The sequence below is a fragment of the Telmatherina bonti genome (assembly GCF_933228915.1).
Source record: "Telmatherina bonti genome assembly, chromosome: 1".
In the NCBI taxonomy this organism is placed as follows: domain Eukaryota; kingdom Metazoa; phylum Chordata; class Actinopteri; order Atheriniformes; family Telmatherinidae; genus Telmatherina; species Telmatherina bonti.
Window position 1 is genome coordinate 16,042,122 of NC_136619.1, and position 19,344 is coordinate 16,061,465.

At 39.0% G+C, this 19,344-nt stretch overlaps 2 protein-coding genes across 2 annotated transcripts in view; both read left to right on the forward strand.

Moving 5' to 3' along the window:
* The first annotated feature begins 1,133 nt into the window (after positions 1 to 1,133).
* Positions 1,134 to 9,873, forward strand: lpcat2 (lysophosphatidylcholine acyltransferase 2). The gene is made up of 14 exons (XM_079242703.1): positions 1,134 to 1,397; positions 1,791 to 1,933; positions 3,946 to 4,163; positions 4,668 to 4,780; positions 5,041 to 5,101; positions 5,678 to 5,736; positions 5,918 to 5,952; positions 6,140 to 6,194; positions 6,430 to 6,512; positions 6,825 to 6,950; positions 7,117 to 7,270; positions 7,791 to 7,889; positions 8,479 to 8,620; positions 8,812 to 9,873. Exons 1-14 carry the CDS (start codon positions 1,287 to 1,289, stop codon positions 8,988 to 8,990), a joined length of 1,578 nt encoding a protein of 525 aa, XP_079098829.1. The 5' UTR covers positions 1,134 to 1,286; the 3' UTR covers positions 8,991 to 9,873.
* A 6,457-nt stretch (positions 9,874 to 16,330) lies between these two features.
* slc6a2 (solute carrier family 6 member 2) overlaps positions 16,331 to 19,344 on the forward strand; it is a gene marked incomplete at its 5' end in the record, with an annotated part of 28,076 nt that continues 25,062 nt past the window's right edge. Inside the window, 3 exons of the mRNA XM_079264324.1 lie at positions 16,331 to 16,616; positions 18,047 to 18,178; positions 19,049 to 19,283. Of these exons, the coding sequence (XP_079120450.1) occupies positions 16,331 to 16,616; positions 18,047 to 18,178; positions 19,049 to 19,283 (653 nt within the window). The remainder of the gene's footprint in view (positions 16,617 to 18,046; positions 18,179 to 19,048; positions 19,284 to 19,344) is intronic.

The window sequence follows — 19,344 nt, forward strand, 5'->3', positions numbered from 1 at the left end:
CCCCTAGCCCCCAAAAATGCTGTTTGAGGACAGAGAGAAGAAAACTCTCCAATTCACACAAACAACGTCAGTCACCAGACGAAAAGTTGGCCTTGACAAAAATAGACCCTCAGAGCAATCATTATAGACAGATAAACTTTGTAGATGCCAGACAGGTCTGGACATTATTCTAAAGGAAAAGGATTTTGCTCTTGTAGGATGATTAAAAAAAACAAAAAACAATAATGGGGTAATTAATACATGTCTCTGATTCTAATTATTGTTTAACTCATCATGTCTTAAGTGAGGTCAAGGAGCTCTATCAGATTATCCAGGTTGAAGATTAAGGATGTTATTTTAATATCACAGCATAAACCTATTCACCCAAAATGTTCTTTACCACTTTTGCAAAACCAAAAGGTGTCGTCCAAAAGGCCAAGTTTTCCATTCTTTCAGATTTAAATGATTAAAATCTTTGAACTAGATTTATTATGAAGAGGCGTAACACTCACTTCAGAAAAAAACTTTAACATTTTTAGGGCAGATATGAGCAATAGTTTAATATGTCACGTTAAATTTAAAGTACCCATAAGTCAAAAGGAGCTGCGCGAGCTCCACATTAAAGGACGAAAGACTAACTTTTTAAATGTTTTGAAAATGGTTACTTCTAAAAATATTGTTTAGTGTGGAAATCGTCCAAACTCTGAATAAATTATGAAGAACAATATACTTTTTTATTGCTACATAAGAATGAATCTTCAAGTATTAAACAAATGTGGAAAGAATGATAATTTCTACTAAATTAAACAAAGCTTAACCACAAGGAAATATGTTGTGCGACGGCGCCATCTGGTGGACAGATACATGAATTTAACACAGCTTTATAAATCACCTTAATCTCTGCTTTGCTGCTTTTGCGTTTGGATTTTACTCCTTATTAACAGCATATGAAACCATTTTGTGGTCTTTCTGTGGTCTAATTTAAAAGGCAGCTATTCTAGCATGAATGAACACAAACACGAGACCATGCAGACACCCACGATGAAGGTAGAAAGCGGAAAATAATGCACTACTGGCGATTAAAACGGAAAACACTCCATTCAGCTTGGAGGAGGGGCTTCACACCAGAGCGGAACTGCACTAGTCAGAGTGCGTGCGTGAGCGCGCATATGTGTGTACCGCGTTTCATAGGTTGTCTAATACGTGAGGAAATGAGAACAGGTCCCCCTCTAAATTGGGGAAGTGAAATGATAACATAACGGCGCGGCGACTGCAACGTTTGCCTGTTTCTTAGCGGACGGACAGCAATGCCGCCTCAGCGAGTTTTCGCTTTGCCGAGGCAGCAGTCTCTGCTCCTGCCAGCGGTCATCAACCCCTTCGTCCAAGACACCAAACTGACAAAAGCTGATATAATCAAAGTGAGTATGGTGTTTACATTAATTGGTAAGGGCAGACTTCTATATAGTGACCATTGGTTTCGGTAACACAGCACTTGCAGTGTTTCAGATGTGTGGGACGACCACACACACACACACACACACACACACACACACACACACACACACACACACACACACACACACACACACATACACAGGCCACTGTGTGACCAGGCCTATAATCTTCTCCAGCGGCTTTGACAATCGGCTTGCAGCACTAACAATGAGAGCCGTTGTGTGTTTTCTAAAGAGCTGTGCAATGATGTGGATTTGCAGAATCGTACATATTTCTGTTCTATGAACGTAAGACGTCAGCAGGTGCAGCTGATACAGGTCTATGATAACAATGTGTCTTCTGCCGTCTCCATACAGTGTGTCCTGTTGGGAATCTTCCTGGTCCCTCTTCGAGCCATCCTCATCTCTTTGGTCTTGATGGTGACATGGCCAGTATCTGTTATAATAACCTTCAAGCATCCTCTAAAAGGAGCTGTGGCACCAATGACAGGCTGGAGACGGTAACTATGGATACAACTCCCATCCCACTTCTGCCTAGCCTCCCACAGAACTCTACCCATGTCTTATGACTAGTGTAATGGTCTTCTCAAAATGGGCTCGCTTAACTTAAAGGAAAAAAAAACAAACAAAAAAAAAACTGTCATTTTATAACTCAAGTATAAATAAATTAAGCTCAGTTTACCGTTTGTAAGCTTGTCATTGGCCAGGATAGAATAATAGCTAAGCACTTGTCTCACTAAAACATGTTAAGAAATGGAGTTAATTACATTTTTTTATGGAACACATTAGATTTACTGTCACCATGATGAAAGACAGGCTTTCACAATAAGTTTGTGTTAGCTAACACTGTACTAACACCACCATTATTGTTAGAAGATAATAACACAGTGGTGGTAATAAGTAGTTCTGTAGAGATAAGCAAGTACAAGATATGTAAAGAATACACCGGTAATGCTGAGTTCTTGAGATAAAACACTGAACTCTGCTTTTTCTTCCCTTTTGCAAAAACTATGAATATCATTTTATCACCTCCCAAACTTCACTGACAAGAAAGGGAACTTGCTGTTCACTTGCTTAGCACATTTATACACACCGATGACGAAATTTACTGACTTCAAGGGAAGAAATAGTTTAATTGAAATAGAGAATTTTACTGAAAGAAGAAAAAGGAGAAGATTTGGGTGCTGCCCCTTCATAAAATGGAAAACGCAGAGGCAGCACAAAATGATCGTCACTGATCTGCGTGCATTTTTGCAGAATCATGCTTTGTGAGATAATATCAGGCATTACCTCAGCTCAGCTCAACACAGTTCTCAGAAAGGAAATAGTTGGTTGTACTGGAGCAAAAGCGGAACAGAAAATGGAATTTCCTTCCTTTCGCATTTAAAAAGGAAACCTGTAAACATCTAAATGCAATACCAGTGTTATTATTATAAACTATGTGTAATAAATGGAAAGCGCATTAAATCTAAAACCATTTTGCAAGTGTGTTGTGTTGCAAATTCAGAGTATCGGATGGTTGTGGTTCATTTCCATTTGACCTCTCTGACTATAGCAGGGAGAAAATAACAGCTTTGCATTCAGTAGATGATTCATACTCCTGTTTTGCTCACAGATCTTGTGACCACAGCTTTCTATATGATTATAACCAGACGTAGTGTTGGTAAACGATGAAAACAAGCTAATAATGTATCATCTAATGTTCAGCAACTAATCGCTGTACAATATTCTCATGGTAGTGCAAGGTCTGGATGCCTAAAAATAATATTTCAGGTTTTTCTGTTAGCACAGTTGACTGATATTCCGTTGCAGTATTTTGCATAAGTTTTTGTTTGTGCCGCACTTGTGTCGCTCACTGATCTCACTGATAATTGTCACCCAGTTTTATGCACCTGCACATTCTGCGACCACATTCAGCACATTTTTGTTTGGTTTATTGGGTTATTTTCTTATCATCAGCTGTCATCAAGCCCATCTTGTAATGTCGTATGAAGCATTTCTCAACTTACCAGCTACTCAAGGCTTGTGCAATGGGAGTAAAAGAGAAGTATATATTATAAGAAAAATCCCAGGTATGTCATGTTTAATGCAGATGCTAATGATGGAGACCTTATCATAGCGAGTAGAACCTGACCAATTGATTTAAGTTGAAGCTCTTTTTATTTTTTTTACTCTAGAAGCAGCATGGCATGGTATTAAGTTCCCTGTCTAGTGGAGCAAGATTAATAAAGCTTTAAATATTCATGGCTTTGTAATCTCTGAACAAGCGTTAAAAGTTACACAGTGCCATTCGTCATTTTATCCGAGAGATTCTGTTAGCTCCCTGTAGATTTTGAGGAAATAGCTGGTGTCTGTAACATTCACTCCAGTTCCACAGTTTCAGAAAGTATGGCGCAACCTTTGCTCTTGCTAAATCTTTCTTTTTCAGTAACTTTAAATCCACCCAGCTTCATTTAAAATAATCTTTTTATAAATAAAATAACAGAGAACTTTTTTTTTTTATTTCTGTCAGATTCATGTGTCGGAATGTGATGGCTGCCTTGGGGAGGACGTACTACTTCTGCATGGGCTTCAGAGTGGTGGTGAAGGGTACGCAGGTCAACAGCAGTGAGGCTCCCATCCTGGCTGTGGCCCCCCACTCCACCTTTTTTGATGGGATCGTGTGCATCGTAGCCGGCCTGCCCTCAACTGTCTCGCGTGTCGAGAACCTGGCTACACCCATCTTTGGCAGTAAGGCGCTTCCATTTGGGTTGTTGTTGCAGGACTGGAATGTTGAGGGAGTATGTGCTTGAGGAAACTTGTTTTGTATCACAAACATCCACCTTGAGTGATGTGCACATGGGAACTTGTGAAAACATTTTTGACCATAAAGTTCTGTTTCTTATCTGATGGCGCAAGTGCAAACTTTCTGTTAAAGAGTGTTTGATTACGAACATTTGCTGCCCCCATTGTGCTGCAGACATTAACCCATGTCAACCCAAATGTTCTTTGGGAAGTATGATGGTGCCCTAAAGTGCATAAACATTAAAAAATGTCCATCTGTTTCTTGAGTGTTGTGACACTGCTCAGTTTGTTTGATTTAAGAATTTGTATGTCACATCAATACGTGACTGTCCAATGAAATGGACCCCCCCTGCGATCTCCCCACCACCTCTTCAATGCAAGTCCAGTCTGAGAGAAATATTACAAAAGTCTGTAACTGTTATGTTATTGATGTTTTGTTTCCCAATGCAGGGTTTGTTCGCTGTCTGCAGCCGGTACTGGTGTCCAGAAAGGACCCGGATTCCAGAAAAAACACAATCCAGGAGATCAACAGTCGAGCCAAGTCAGGAGGCCACTGGCCACAGGTTGGTTGATTTGTCCCTCAGTACAAGTAGAAAACCAAGAACCCCTCAAAGGCACAATTCAGGATATTGGTTTGACATGTTTATTATTAGTCAGTTCACGTAGTCTGCGCTGTGAAAAATGTTCTAAACAATCCCAGAAAGGACTAAAATGTCTACAAGTTTGAGTCACATTTTATAAAAAGCGCTCTGTTTCTTGTGACTATTATCTGCAGTCATCAAATATGGGATACGAATATTCAGTAAAGGCGATTTGTTTGCAGGTTCTGATATTTCCAGAGGGAACATGTACAAATCGCTCTTGTCTTATCACTTTTAAACAAGGTAAGTGGAGAAGACAGTATGTCATACAATGTAATCTGAAGCAGTCTTGTTTAAATTGCAGCCTTGCATTATAAACCGAGAAGAACAACAGACAGAAGACAAATATCAAACTGTTTTCTATTTCAGAGTTTCACCTTCTGTTGCTTAAAGCACATCCAGCATTTTCACTTACGGGCTGATAAGAAACCTCCTCAACAGAAAGACCACTTAGTAATTTGTCTTCCAAAACTTCAGAATAGGATGTGTTTTCTGCATCAGCTTATGGCTGACTGGCTTGGAATAAAGTTGAAAAATTAGGGTTCATATATGTCATGAAGTCTAAATGAGCGATTTAAAGAAACAGACTGATTAAAAGGCTACTTCTGCTAATGCTAAACAAGCGGCTGAACATTACGGACAATGGCAATGAAACAAGTAAGTATGTTCATTCAGAGGCTTCTTCAGGTCTGCTTTGACACTGGAAGGTACAGGAACTCAAGAACAAGAGCTTAAATTACCATTTTGTTTAACAAGAAATTAATGATTTTCGGGAGATATTGAAAAAGTATCTTCCTATCCATGTTTCCAACCTTCTAGGTGCCTTCATCCCAGGCGTCCCTGTGCAACCTGTGCTCATAAGATATCCCAACAACCTGGTGAGCTCTTGTGACTCTTCAACACTACAAAAAAAAAAAGAATAAGTAACACATTTTTCTTGCTATGAATGAGAAAACAGTTACAGTTTACTTCCATCCTCGCAAAATGGTTTTGTATTTTATTTATTTATTCATTCTTCATTATTATTTATACATTCTTGTTTTATTTTCCTCTCTTTAGGATACAGTGACTTGGACTTGGCAAGGCTTCAGCTCGTGAGTATGATTGAACACAGTTGTGCCTCTTTATGTTTCTCCTACATGTTAGCGTGCATGCTCCATGAAGGCTGTGTCTACGATTACTTTTTACTTGACAGTGAGCACTACTTGCTGAAAAGAGCAGTAACAGCTGTGGCTTTGAATGAACATATGCAACAGACTGCTGTGTCTATGTTGTGTCCAGGAAGACTCTACTGCTTTTAACACTGTGCCAGCTGTACACGACTGTTGAAATAGAGGTAACAGCTGTTTTTCCTCTTGATATTAAGTTGTATCAAGGCTTTTTTTTTTTTAATCTACTTTTCTACGCATGGTTTCGCAGTGTTGATAAAGAGAAAATATTTAGCGGTGGTATTCAGCACTCCGTGGTACTGTATCTGCTGTGGCAGAGGTGCTTTCTGGCTTTCATGCCAAGGTGTAGGAGTTTACTTTCTACTTGACCTTCCTTGCAACCTTTTTTCCTCTATTTTCCAGTTCCTGCCGCCGCACGTCCCCACAGAGGAGGAGAAGAAAAGCCCTGCTCTGTTTGCCAGCAGAGTGAGAGAAACTATGGCCCAGTGAGTATTCATTGGTCTGATGCCTTTATGGAAAGCGCTCTCTTTTTGAATGGTGCTATACGAAACACTTTCCTCACTTAAGAGTTGTACATTCCACCGTGCATCCCTTGAGTGCTCTGTATAACAAAGTTCAATAGAAAAGTGAAAGTAAATATTTCAACAAGTAATGAATGGAGCGGTAAAATGGCTTAATGTGCATGTAAGTTGATGAGAGACACGCCGTTTGGTTCCTGCACTGCTCTTAACGCCCTGATCTTTCTTGCCTAATGCTCCCTACAAGCCATTTGAGCTGACTAAACCTCCTGCTTTCAGTGCTTTGGGAGTTCCAGTGACAGACCACACATATGAAGACTGCAGACTCATGATCTCAGCTGGCGAGCTGACACTTCCCATGGAGGCTGGCCTGGTAGAGTTCACCAAAATCAGTCGCAAACTCAAGTAAGAACGCCTCACTAAGCTATACTTGCTGCTCTGGCAGTCATTGAAATGATCACTTTTAAGATGTTTTAAGAATTACCATATATATATATATATATATATATATATATATATATATATATATATATATATATAAAATAGTCTGCATTGCGCTCTGTCCACTTAGTCTAAAGTGGGATCATCTGAAGAAGGAGCTTGAGAGTTTTGCAAACATGGCCAGCTCCTGTAAGGGAGGACGCATAACTATCGAAGAGTTTGCCAGATTCCTGAAGCTGCCTGTCAACCCAGCCCTGGAGGAGCTGTTTGCACTGTTTGACAGGGTGAGGATGTGTTTATTTAACCACAGATTGGTTACTTAATCATTTTAATATAACCAATTCGACTCAAAGCAAAAACAAAAAAATCTATTTTGAAATAATAATAAATATGGAATTATTTTTGGTTGAAACTGCTTATTGTTTCAGTAACTTCACATACAGGAGAGAAAATGTGCCCCAACAAATACTGCTAATGTCATACACTATGGTTACCGCATAGTAAGATTGGATCTCTTCATATCGTACCTACCAGTGAACATAAATAACATATGGAGGAACATGATAACAATGTGGGTTAAAGGTTTTTGCTGCCTGAATTATAACTGTCCCATGGTAAGAAACTGGCCATCTTTTCTAATATGGCATCCATGTTTAGCAGTCAGCATTGTTGATACCAGAGACAAGAATAATCTGATCTATTCTGTGATCAGCTTTGATGATTTATGGATTCCAGACAGAAAGGATAAAGGACAAAACGCTTGTCATTGTAATAATCAGGACCGTCTCTCTTTGCCTTGTGTAGAACGGAGACGGCACCATTGACTTTAGGGAGTATGTGATTGGTGTGACCATCTTGTGCCGACCAGCTAACACCGAAGATGTTCTACGGATGGCGTTCCAGGTAGGATGGGGGAAAAAAAAGTACTTATATAAGAAGCTGAATGTAATGCAAGACTGAATTGGAGTCATTCTGCAGCATTAAACATTGTTAATGTTATGAAATGTTGGAATGAGTTGCATATAAATTGTATATTTCGAGATATAATATGTTTTTTTTAATAAAGAATAAATGATTAAATGACAAAAAAATAAATAAAAAATAAATGGAAAGCAAAAAGGATTAAGCTTGTTGCCTTGCATTTCCTGTCTGAACACAGTAGTCAGTAGCAGCACTGCTCCAGGAAGAACAGAGGCAGCATTCAGGGGGGGCATGGATAATGTCAGCTTAACAAAGTGTGTCTGTTGTGAAAAACATGGAGTCATTTTGCAGGCTAGAATGTTAGATGTGGTTTTGAGGAAATGGCAAGTGAAACTTTAATTTTGTTTGACTAATTTATCAGAAGTTAATCCACGGACTTGTGTATTTTCTCCTCCCTGTGTTGAATTTTAAGATGTTTTTGTTATAGTTTAAAGGTTTACATATAAACATGCCCATTTACATATAGTTTGCATAGATTTTCTTTTTTTCTTTTTTTCCCTCTTTGTTGCAGCTGTTCGACACAGACGAAGATGAAAAAATCACCCATGAAGAATTTAGAGCTCTGCTGCGCTCTGCTCTGGGTGTGTCAGATCTGAACATGACTAAACTCTTCAAGGAGATTGATGCTGATGGTTCTGGTTTCATCACCTTCAGTAAGTTGATTCTCCTGCAGGATGAAGCTACATTTCAGCCTTTAAGTGTTTCTCTGTAAATTCACCAGCGTGTCAGTCTGAAATGGGAGTATGAGCAGTAAACAAATACATTCATAGTTTAAGTTACACTGAATCCTGATTTTTTTTATTTGGGGGTGGGGGGGGTTATCTCTGTGCTTGTGAATCCTTAGGTGAATTTCAAGCTTTTGCCACAACTCACCCAGAATACGCCAAGCTCTTCACCACTTACCTGGAGCTTCAGAGATACCAAGCGATCCAAGAGGCGATGCCGGGTGACCTGGAATTGGGCGGTAACGGCATTTCCGAGGAGAAAAACGAAGACAGCACCTCTGATAAAAAGGATGACTGAGACTGAGAATGACTGTGAACTTTGTTTGCCTCAAGTCTGCCATCTGCTACCTTGTTGTAGTTTACTTTTGCAAATCCATTCCAAGTGTTTTCCTGCGTGGTTCTCGTGTGCTTCTATTATCATTATTAGTGCCTTATAGAGATTTTAAACAAGAACTTTTTCCCTACAACTTTCTAAAGGAAGCTTTTGTGTAGTTTAGAATAGAAACCAAGTCAAATCCTTGTCATTGGGTGTAAATATGTTTAAAATAATTATGTTTTATCTGTTTAAACCTTGCAGTCTTCAGATTTACCCATAGAAACTGTGTTTTATTATGTACTTGTGCATTTCCTTGAAATCAATGTGATGTTCAGATAGGTTTGAACTGACCCTTTGTTGCACAGAGATGAACACAACCTCTTGTACCTTACCCTTGTCTTTGTGGTTTATCTGCAAATGAGAGGAAAAATTGCCAAACCAACACATTTTTAAATTTAAGCAAAGAGTCCTGTGCTTCTGTCTTGCAGTATAATTAGCATTCAGTTAGCTTTAGTCAGATCTTTTTAGTCTGGCAAGCAAGATACATATCCTCTGTATTAAAACTGTGTTTACAACAAGCATAGATGCTGTGCATTACACTTTCTTCCAGCGCTCAGGGACCCAGACCTTGTAAGACGGCTGTATAATTAGCCAGAGGTTTGCTTTGCATGTGTACCTATTTGCATTTCTACTGAAGACCGTTGTTGCTGAGACAGCAGCATGTCTGCGGCTTTAAGTTTACTAAAGCAAATCAACCATTGAAAATAGGGCAATTTGTGAGCAAAAAGGCAACAGAGCTTCTTCACAGCAGCATATTCCAGCGGGGTATGCTTTGAGATTAACTAGAGGCATTGTTATTTATTGAGCAGGGTGTGTTGCAATTATGTGGGTTTCTCTCTTTTTTTTTTTTTGTTAACACTGCAAAGTTTGCTTTTTAAAATAAAACAAGAATACAATAGTCTTTCTCTGTTTGTGTTTGTTGTATTCATCACTTAAGAAACTTGTTATAACTTTCTCAGACTTTGTTTATAATGAGACCCAAGTGGAACGAGTGGGCTTTAGCTGCACTGCTGTATCTCTGAAACCACCACAAGGTGCCAGCAGTTACCTGGTAGTTCCTGCGTTTGCTTGTGTGTGTGTGTGTGTGTTTTCTGTCCCAATGCTTGAGTGAGCTTTCATAAATTCTGCCATTTGGGCTTAAGTTTTTTAACATTTAGGGTTCAATTAAGAATCAGATATGAGGTAGGATTAACAAGAATGTGTAATTTTTAACCAGTCATCAGCAGGAAGTCGTGTTCTGACCGAACGCAACAAATACTTAGAGAATAATTTTCTTTCAGTATGAGTCAGACTAGTTTGAGTATTGATTTTATAAACAAAAACATTCACATTTCAGCAAATGCAACCATGAATAAAGGTAAAGCAGAAGATGAGGAATAAACTACCGGATTCCTGAACCATTGTTGTATTTCCATACCAGCAAATCGATAAAAACTTAATCTTACAAGCAAATATTGCAAGATGACATATCCTATTTCCATTGACCCTCTGATGCATAAATTCTTGAAAATTAATGCCGCATTTTTTTTCATATGCGATATTTTACTTCCACAGACATTTTTCTTTATCTTTTATATAATTTGACTTTTTATTAAGTTTATTTATTTAATCTATTTCATAGAAATATTTATAAAGTAATATACTGTCATATTTATATTTTGAAAATTTTCCATAAAATCTGCCAAGTATCATTTTCTTGTCCTGTTTATCACAGATGTAAACTTTGTAATTACATGTACATGTATATGTGACATTTTATACTCTATTTGTTTATTCTTCAGTGACTAGCAGTGTGTTGGGTGACTTTCCTAATGTCCACTGAAGTGGCAAAATTGCAAAGATATCATCTTCACTTCTGAATATACTAAAAAACAGCCTTCAAATAGGCATCCACTGCAGTGGACATGATGCATCAAAGGGTTAAAAGCACAGCTGATCTTAGGAATATCACAGGGAAAATAACTGCACCGTGGGTTTCTTCATATGATATCTCTATGAGCCTGTGTATCATTGTGAGATGCATCATCAACAAGTACTAGTTCTGAGTCATAAAACAACATACAAAAAAATTGTTAGGGAACAATAGGTATTCAAAACTTGACCTGACATTATTTGTATTCAGTAAAAAAACCCAACATATTTTTCTAGTCCAGAAGTTGTACAGTCCAGTGTTTATTCAATTTGAAGCTGATTGTTTTACTTCTGCTTATCCTTCAAAACATTGCTTGTGTGTCAATGTGTCAAGATTATTCACTCATTTTTCTGCTCAGCTGCTGTAAGAAGTGGGTGTGATGCTAATATAAGATGCTCTAAATACTGCTCGACTGTGCTGCGCACGCACAGAGCCACACAAGAAGTGGCACTCTTGCCGTTCATTCGGCGCACACAGGAGGCTGAAATGAAGGATGGAGAAAGGACCTCCTCATTAAAAGCCTGCTGATAGACAAACTGTGATTACCAGCTGTGATTTCCATGTTCAATTTGTTTTAACCTTTTCAAATGTGCAGAGGCTCATTTCATTTTGATCAGAATTGATGAGATGGCATAGAATCAATTAAATCACATCGCCGCTGTGCTTACAACAGTTTGATTCCTTCCCTAGCCCTCAGTGCCCACTCTCTTCCTTTGGCCCCACGCCCCTCCATCCTCCTGCTTTCTCCTGGTTGTATATTGCTGTATCCATTTCAGCCCTACCTCGAGGGTGATCCTGTCGCAGTAGATTGTGGGAGATATGTGTTGGTAATTTGATTTGCTCTCCTCAGGACCTGAGTGAATGAGCAGCCTCTGTTTGTGAACACAAGCTGGACACAGACCATACAGATGGGGGACTCACTGTGTCAGGCTGGAGGAAAAGGTCAGAACCAACAGGCCTTATCATTAAACTGATGTGGCACAACTATGTGCGTCAGCTCAACCAGGTAGCCAAGCTTTCAGAGACATAGGAAGGACTAGCCCTAGCTAAGTTCCACTTTCTGCAGTGCTGGAAGATTCGAATGTCGATATATATGTTAGGAACAAGTACTGACCTTCTGGTAAATGAATCCTTTTACTCCTTCAGATCTCTACTACATATGCAGATGTATACAATTTCAGGTCGTATCTCTGCAACTGATAATTATGATGGGCATAATTTGTGTGAGAATGTTTAAAGAGGTTACATAAGAGGAAGAAATCTGTTATTTTAGCCTCACTTTCCTATAGAATGGACTTTCCTGCCTATAACAACAGGATACCTGGGTGTGCTCATACACTCCTTTGACCCCTGTCTTCGTCCTGCATGACGAAAATGGATGTAGGGTTTCAAAAGGTCAGCACAATGTGCACAAACACTAGCTTACAGGTCAGAAAAGCGCAGAAATTTGCTGGACAGAACATCCAAGCAAAACACATTTCTGTAAATGGTGGAAATAATGTTGAAGTGAAATGTATTTTCATAGTCCACATGCCTGAAACGCTTCCTTGAAAAGGTTGTTTGCAGGTCTCTAAGTTCTCCAGGTGTCTTGTTCTTTATTGTGATATCAGTCATGACATGGACGTTCAAGTGCAAGGCTTGTGCATAAATGCATACACTGACTAAGAAAACATAACAAACATCTGACAAACTTAGGATATTTTACAACAAAAAAGTTGATTTCCAACTGTGCTTGGCTGCATGACATAATTGGATAAAGATGAACTCATGGCTTTGTCTGTTCTCAGACCACATTGTCCATCTGCTCGGTTTTGAAGATCTGTTTAATTCAGATGGGTGTTTAATTCATAGAGTTTGGCTTTGTGTGGATTTTTAGACATTTATATTGTTACGCAAGCACTCACAGCCATATATCTCCACACACCCTTGATTCCAGGAGACTTATGCCTGGCAGCCTGTCTCCTTGAGCTCTTCGGGGAGTTCCTCCAAACCTCATTGTTGGGTTTCCTCACCGCACCAGATGACACCTTGTTGATTTTCTCTCTCCCATTATTCTCTCCGGAAAGTGATTGTTTCTCATTTCCCATGTGATGGTTTATAGGAACAGTGAAGGTCCTGGTGAGGGCAAAGTTTGAGATACTTTATGAAACATGGGCTGTCCGACAGCACTATTGGCACCAGTATCTGCAGTTACAGGTTTTTTCTTGCACAATGTTTTGGGTGTTTCGCATCTCCGTGTTTGGTTCTTCTCCAGTTGTTTTTTCTTGTTCTTTTTTTCTTTATTCAGATGAAGGGCAATTACTTTTCCTGTGTAATATTTGAGTATGGGTCAACCTGAGGTTGTTGAAAAAAACATATTTTTACTTGCTAAATAAAGTGTTAAAGTGTTTTTGGTTTCCAGTTAAATTAAAAACTACCTTCCAAAAAAATGTGTAAGCAAAAAAACCAAGTCACCTTATGTTTACATGTTACCTTTCGGTCCAGTGAGGGAAAACTGTGCTGCTTTATAGTGTTTATGACTGCTGAGTACTGTCTCATGCAAAACTTTCAGAGCAGGAAATTAAAACTGAGGATTTAGAGATTAAAATGTGTCTCTTGTAGAAGATGCAAATTCAGTCTTTAACTGAATATCTCTGAGACTGGTTAATCAGACACAGATTTTTTCTCTCTCTCAGTTCAAACAGCAGTCATACTAATCCTATTCAGACCTGACCCTTTAATTGGCCCCCATGCTCACGCTCATCATATATGCCTTTCCTTTGGTGCTGTGAGATGATGTGACCTCCCTATATATACGTCTTTCAATATGTTGTGTCCCTGTTACTGAAATAATAACATGAGGACAGATGCTCCTTTGACTCCCACACATTCAAAGTACAAGAGGAAGAGAAGTTTCTTAAATTCTTGCTTAAATATGAGTCCACGTTTCCCAGATGTGCTGTGTAACACTGGGAAAAAAGTCCCTCTGCCATCAGACAGCTGACTCACACTGATGATTTTGTCACTAAATGTATACAGTGTGCAGAGCAAAAGACAGATAGTTGAGATATTTAAATCCTTGCACAAGACAGTCCAGAGGGAAAAGCTTAATGATACTGCAAACATAAGGAGGCTGGAAGATTTAAACCAGAGATTGAATGGGGTGCACAACAAAACAAGGCCCACTCAAAGCTAATTCCATGACCTGATTGCCATGTTGTAATGACCTGCTACCTAAAGTCTTTGAAATGATGGTGTCTGAAATTTTATGAAGACAAAAATGTCATTTATCAGTAAAGCGTCAGTCTTCCCTCATGCATGTTTGTGCACATACATAAAAGCAAAACGACAGAAAGGACTAGATTCTACTTGCTGTGACTCTGACCAAATGCTCAGGTTAAATCCGCAGGGGTTATATTGTGGCTGCAGAGAGGCTGTGTCGTCTTTCATTAGATTCTCGTCCAAAGGTCGACATGGGAGAGCTCAAACCTTAAGAGAAAGACAAGCAATGAGGTCTCAAGAACTCTTTCCAATCAAAGTGAGGGATCCAAGATGATCAAGCTAAACATTGAAGGATGGTATTATTTTTGCCTTGAGCAATACTCCCCCATGGATACAAAAAGATTGAGGTTATGGCTCCAGGTCCTACTGTTAGCAATTCACTTTGTGTTGCAGCAACAGAACTTAAACTGTGCTGTTACATTGCTATAAAGATTACTTCTGCTAAACTGCTTATGTACTGTACATTACACTTGCCAGTGAAGATACCCACTAGTTAAACAGAAAAAAAAACAATACTTAAGAATCTACTTTGAACTGCAGCCCCCACCATAAACAACCAACAGAAAACGTGGTAATTCTTGACTAAAGATATAATGTGGCTTACAGTGCTGAACGCTATAGAAGAATAAGACTTATTGCAGAGAAAACAGTAATAACAACATGATCCTTTTCTTGTTACCTGGTCCATGGCTTTACCCTCACTGCAGTTATTCAATCTCCACAAACAAAATGCCCAAAAGTAGCCCTATTAGGGCTTTATAAAACAAGCACTGGAGAGCAAAGAGGACATTCATTGACTTTAATGGGATGAACTGATCAACCATATCTAATAGAAATCATTGCCCCTGGCAAAAGCTGGTGTAGAATTAAATTACACATGGAACACAAAGCTTTTACGGCTTCTTAGAAAACTGTAATTCAATCTGTTTAGTGCAGAGAAAAACAGATACGTTCAAATTAAAACATTAGAAAAGTTTGTTTGTATGGTAAATTTAAGTTCTGAAAGAACCTAAAGGTAAGATGATGCTATATCTGATCATAATGTTATATCAAAGTTCAAATGCATACCTATACACAGATACACGACCTATCTTTTTACGCCACACTGGAAAAAAAAAACAAAAAAACCAAAAAAACCCAAAACGTTTAAACGCGTTTGTGTTTACGGCCAGTAAAAATGAAAACTATCAGCAATAGAAAATGTGTCTTCGTGATGTGTTGTTTCACTTGCATTAATCGCAGTAGTTTGTTTAGTCAGAGGGAAATGTTCAGCTTAAGTTTATGGGAACTTGGACTCAAACTGCCAAACTGACATCAAACTGGAGAGAAAGCCTTCTATTATAAAATATCACGTGGAAGAGAGAGAGGAGAGTGATTTAAAAGCTCGCATTTTTTTTATGCTCTCTGCTTGAGAAGGCGAGTCTCAAAGTTCCTTCAGAATGGGCAATCTTCCCTCAGATGCGTCCGGACAACAGCAACATCGGGTCACAGAGAGGTGTACCTAACTTTTACCAAGTACGGCGAGGAGCCTTTTAATTGCCGACTTATTAATTGCTTTAATAAGTCATATTTAAATAACTATTGGCTTTTCTTGGAACCCTTATTACTAATCTTTTTATGTAGCCAAATTGATTGTCCGATGCGCTCACGCGTGGTGACGTAGAGATGAATATAATCTTTCAGTTGTCACTTGCTGTATGTCAGACCACATTGTTTTTCCTTACTACTGTATTTGCATTAAAAGCACAGAGACACAGTGTCTTTCTGCTGTAGGAAGAATTATGTCATATATTCTAGTTTTCCAGTCCTGACCTGTAGGCTTCCCCCCTTTTGTACTTAACTTTATTGGAACTTTACGCACACACACCAAACCTCTCCAAACTCCGTTTCTCTTCCCTCCTCTCCAGTCGATGTACGCGGAGGTGTCACCTGCAGTTAACACGGCGGACAACACTTGCTTATCAGGTTTTGTCAGCGGGAGAGCGATTCTCAACCCAGCGCCCCGTCGCAGTCCATCAGCTCCGCCAGAACCCGCAGGGGGCCGTGAGAGCATCGCGCCGGTGTGGGCTTCACACGCATCGCAGAGAAGATGAATATCCAGGTTCTACCGGAGCACAAGCTCTCTTCGGTTGCCCCGCTGAAACAATGTAATGTGGAGAAAAAAGAGGTAGAACTGATACTGGTGAAGGACCAGAATGGTGTCCAGTACACCAGCTCCTCAATCATTCCCACCCCTGGTCCGCCTGGATCCACCTCCGAAGACGATCGAGAAACTTGGGGCAAGAAAATAGACTTTCTCTTGTCAGTTATTGGCTTCGCTGTGGACCTGGCCAATGTTTGGAGATTTCCTTACTTGTGCTACAAAAATGGAGGAGGTAAGTCATGTGTTTTTTGTTGATTGATGTGTGTAAATCTGGAAGAAGCTCCTAAACTTATTGCATCGTTGTAGCTTAAAGTAAAAACACATGGCAGAAATAACTTAGGGACAGAGGTATACTCCATCTGGCTTTTAGTGGCCTACCTGTAACTTGTTTTTCTATATATTGTATTTCATTTTTTGTTTCAAGTTTCAGTTTTCACGTTCAGATGAAGCAAAAACATTCCGAAACGGCCCCAGAGCAAATATCTACTTCAGCATTGTCGTTTTAGATGTGCATATTTAAAAGTGATGATAATTACTGCTGTTCTTGTAATTTTAGCTACTTTAATATCCTTCAGTAGTCCCCGGTGTGTAAATGGAGAAGTCTATTTAGCATTAATCAAGAAGGAAATGCCTCATTTTATTTTTTGAAAGCATGCACAGCTGAACTGTTTAATTTTAGTCTTTCAGATCATTCATGAAAGGTGAGAAAATCACAGAGCAGAACAACTGGTCACTGCAGGCAGTGTATTTTCAGATTAATCTACAAATATTATATGCAACTCTCAGATAGGATAACCGCAATTTAATCTGTGAAATAATGTTTCATGGTTGCAAATGTATGAGATAAAGAGTGTCAGTGATGTTTAAAGTAAAGTTTTGACTTAAAGATTTAATTATACATTTGAAAATGTTTGGTTTGTGATAACAAGAACCTCTCTGTTGTCTAAAGTCACTGTAACTGTCAAAGTGACCTGTAACCTCCTTTACTGTCTGTGATGCTGTTAATGTTCTGTTTGAAAGCCATATCTGTGTGGTTTATCTGGATGCTTCAGCTTGTGTTTGAGCTCATATTTGCACTGTAAATCTGGCTGCTGAGTGTTTAGAAAGAACAACTCGGAAGCTGCACCATAGTGAAAAATGATTAAAGTAGCACACTTTACCATCAACATTCATAACAACTGAGTGCTCTCTAGAAGGTGTGCCTAACACTATGTTGTATGTATTCACATGGCAAAAATAAACATGTTGTGCTCTGTGCTCTCAGTGGTCAACTCCACCACCAGCCTGTCAATCAAACTGGCCCTCAGCAAAATGTATTCATTACTGCGGATAATGTGTCATTTCTGATGGACAATGTCAGGAGCAGTTCAATTATAAGAGGTCACTTCCGTGTTGGTGGATGTGGTTCTGAGGCACAGCATGAAAATAGCTTTGAGCCTCCCTGCTAGTATGCTATGGGTTGTTATTTTTCCAAGAATGTCATGCCCCCTACCACTCCTGCTTCTGTTTTCGTTTTGAGGGGGTGTCTTGTTTTGTCTAGTACCTATTCTAGAATCAGGCACTTATTAAAATGGACAAGTATTTCTTTTTTTTATTTTTTTTTATTTAAATATCAAAACTTTCAGAAAAACATTTAAATTTCATGTAATTCTCTTTTACCAGGTGCCTTTTTGATCCCCTACATATTTTTCTTGGTAATTGCGGGGATGCCCTTGTTCTATATGGAACTTGCCTTGGGCCAGTACAACAGGGAGGGGGCAGCTACAGTTTGGAAAATATGCCCCGTCTTTAAAGGTGATCTGCAACACACACAAACGCAAAGACATAACACATGAACATGCATGTCTATGAACTTTAACCTTATTGTAACCTATTAAACAGTGCTACTGAGCCTTGTTCTTTTCAGTTTTGCTTCTTGAGAGTTTTGCCCTTTAATTTTCTCTCTCTAAACATGTCCTTTTACCTTCAGAGGTCCATGACAGTCAGCTGTAGCTAAAGCCTAACAAAACAGCTCTTGAATCTTGCAAAAAAAACCCAATAAAAATAGACTTCATTGTACTTTCAAGCTTATGTATCTTTCTCCAAAGATAGATAGATAGATAGATAGATATATAGATAGATAGATAGATATATAGATAGATAGATAGATAGATAGATAGATAGATAGAACAGGCATTTAAAAGAACTTTTAGCATTGAGTTGAGGAGCTCTGACAGATACTGTCGGATAAATATCGATTGACCCAGCAGAAGCTGCTACTTATGTTGACTTCAGTGTTGAGGCAGGTTTGTTTTTTTTCCTGTGTAGAACGAGAGGACAGGTTTATGGGCTTCTCTGTTCCATGTAAGGATATCACATTCCAGTGGAAATAGAATAACACATCCCAGAATCCACGCCCTAATAACGGCTCACAGTGATGGACAGTGACCATGTAGATGCATGCATGAAAACACTTTTTCCTACTGTTGTTCACTGAGAAGTATGTTTTGTTAGGTAATAGTTGTGAACCACTAAAGAGAAAAAAACAAATAAATAAATGCACTTCTTAGTTCATGATATGATGAGTTTTTCAGTGTATAACAGATTGAAAAAAAGAAAAAAAAACACATATGCAGTAGGAAGTGATTGTCTTTATTGTACATTTAACAATGCTGTGTTTCTCAGGTGTGGGCTATACTGTGATTGTCATAGCCCTGTATGTTGGCTTCTACTACAACGTCATCATTGCCTGGTCTCTCCACTATCTGTTCTCCTCCATGACAAGTGACCTGCCTTGGCTCAATTGTGGCAACCGCTGGAACAGTCAGAACTGCACCGATCCTTTTGCCAATAAATCCCTACTTAAAAATGTCACATCTTATTCCCAGTACAAGTTCACCCCGGCAGCAGAGTACTACGAGTAAGTGACATTTGAAATTATTATGAATAATTAATGAGATAATATTCTGTATGACTAATAC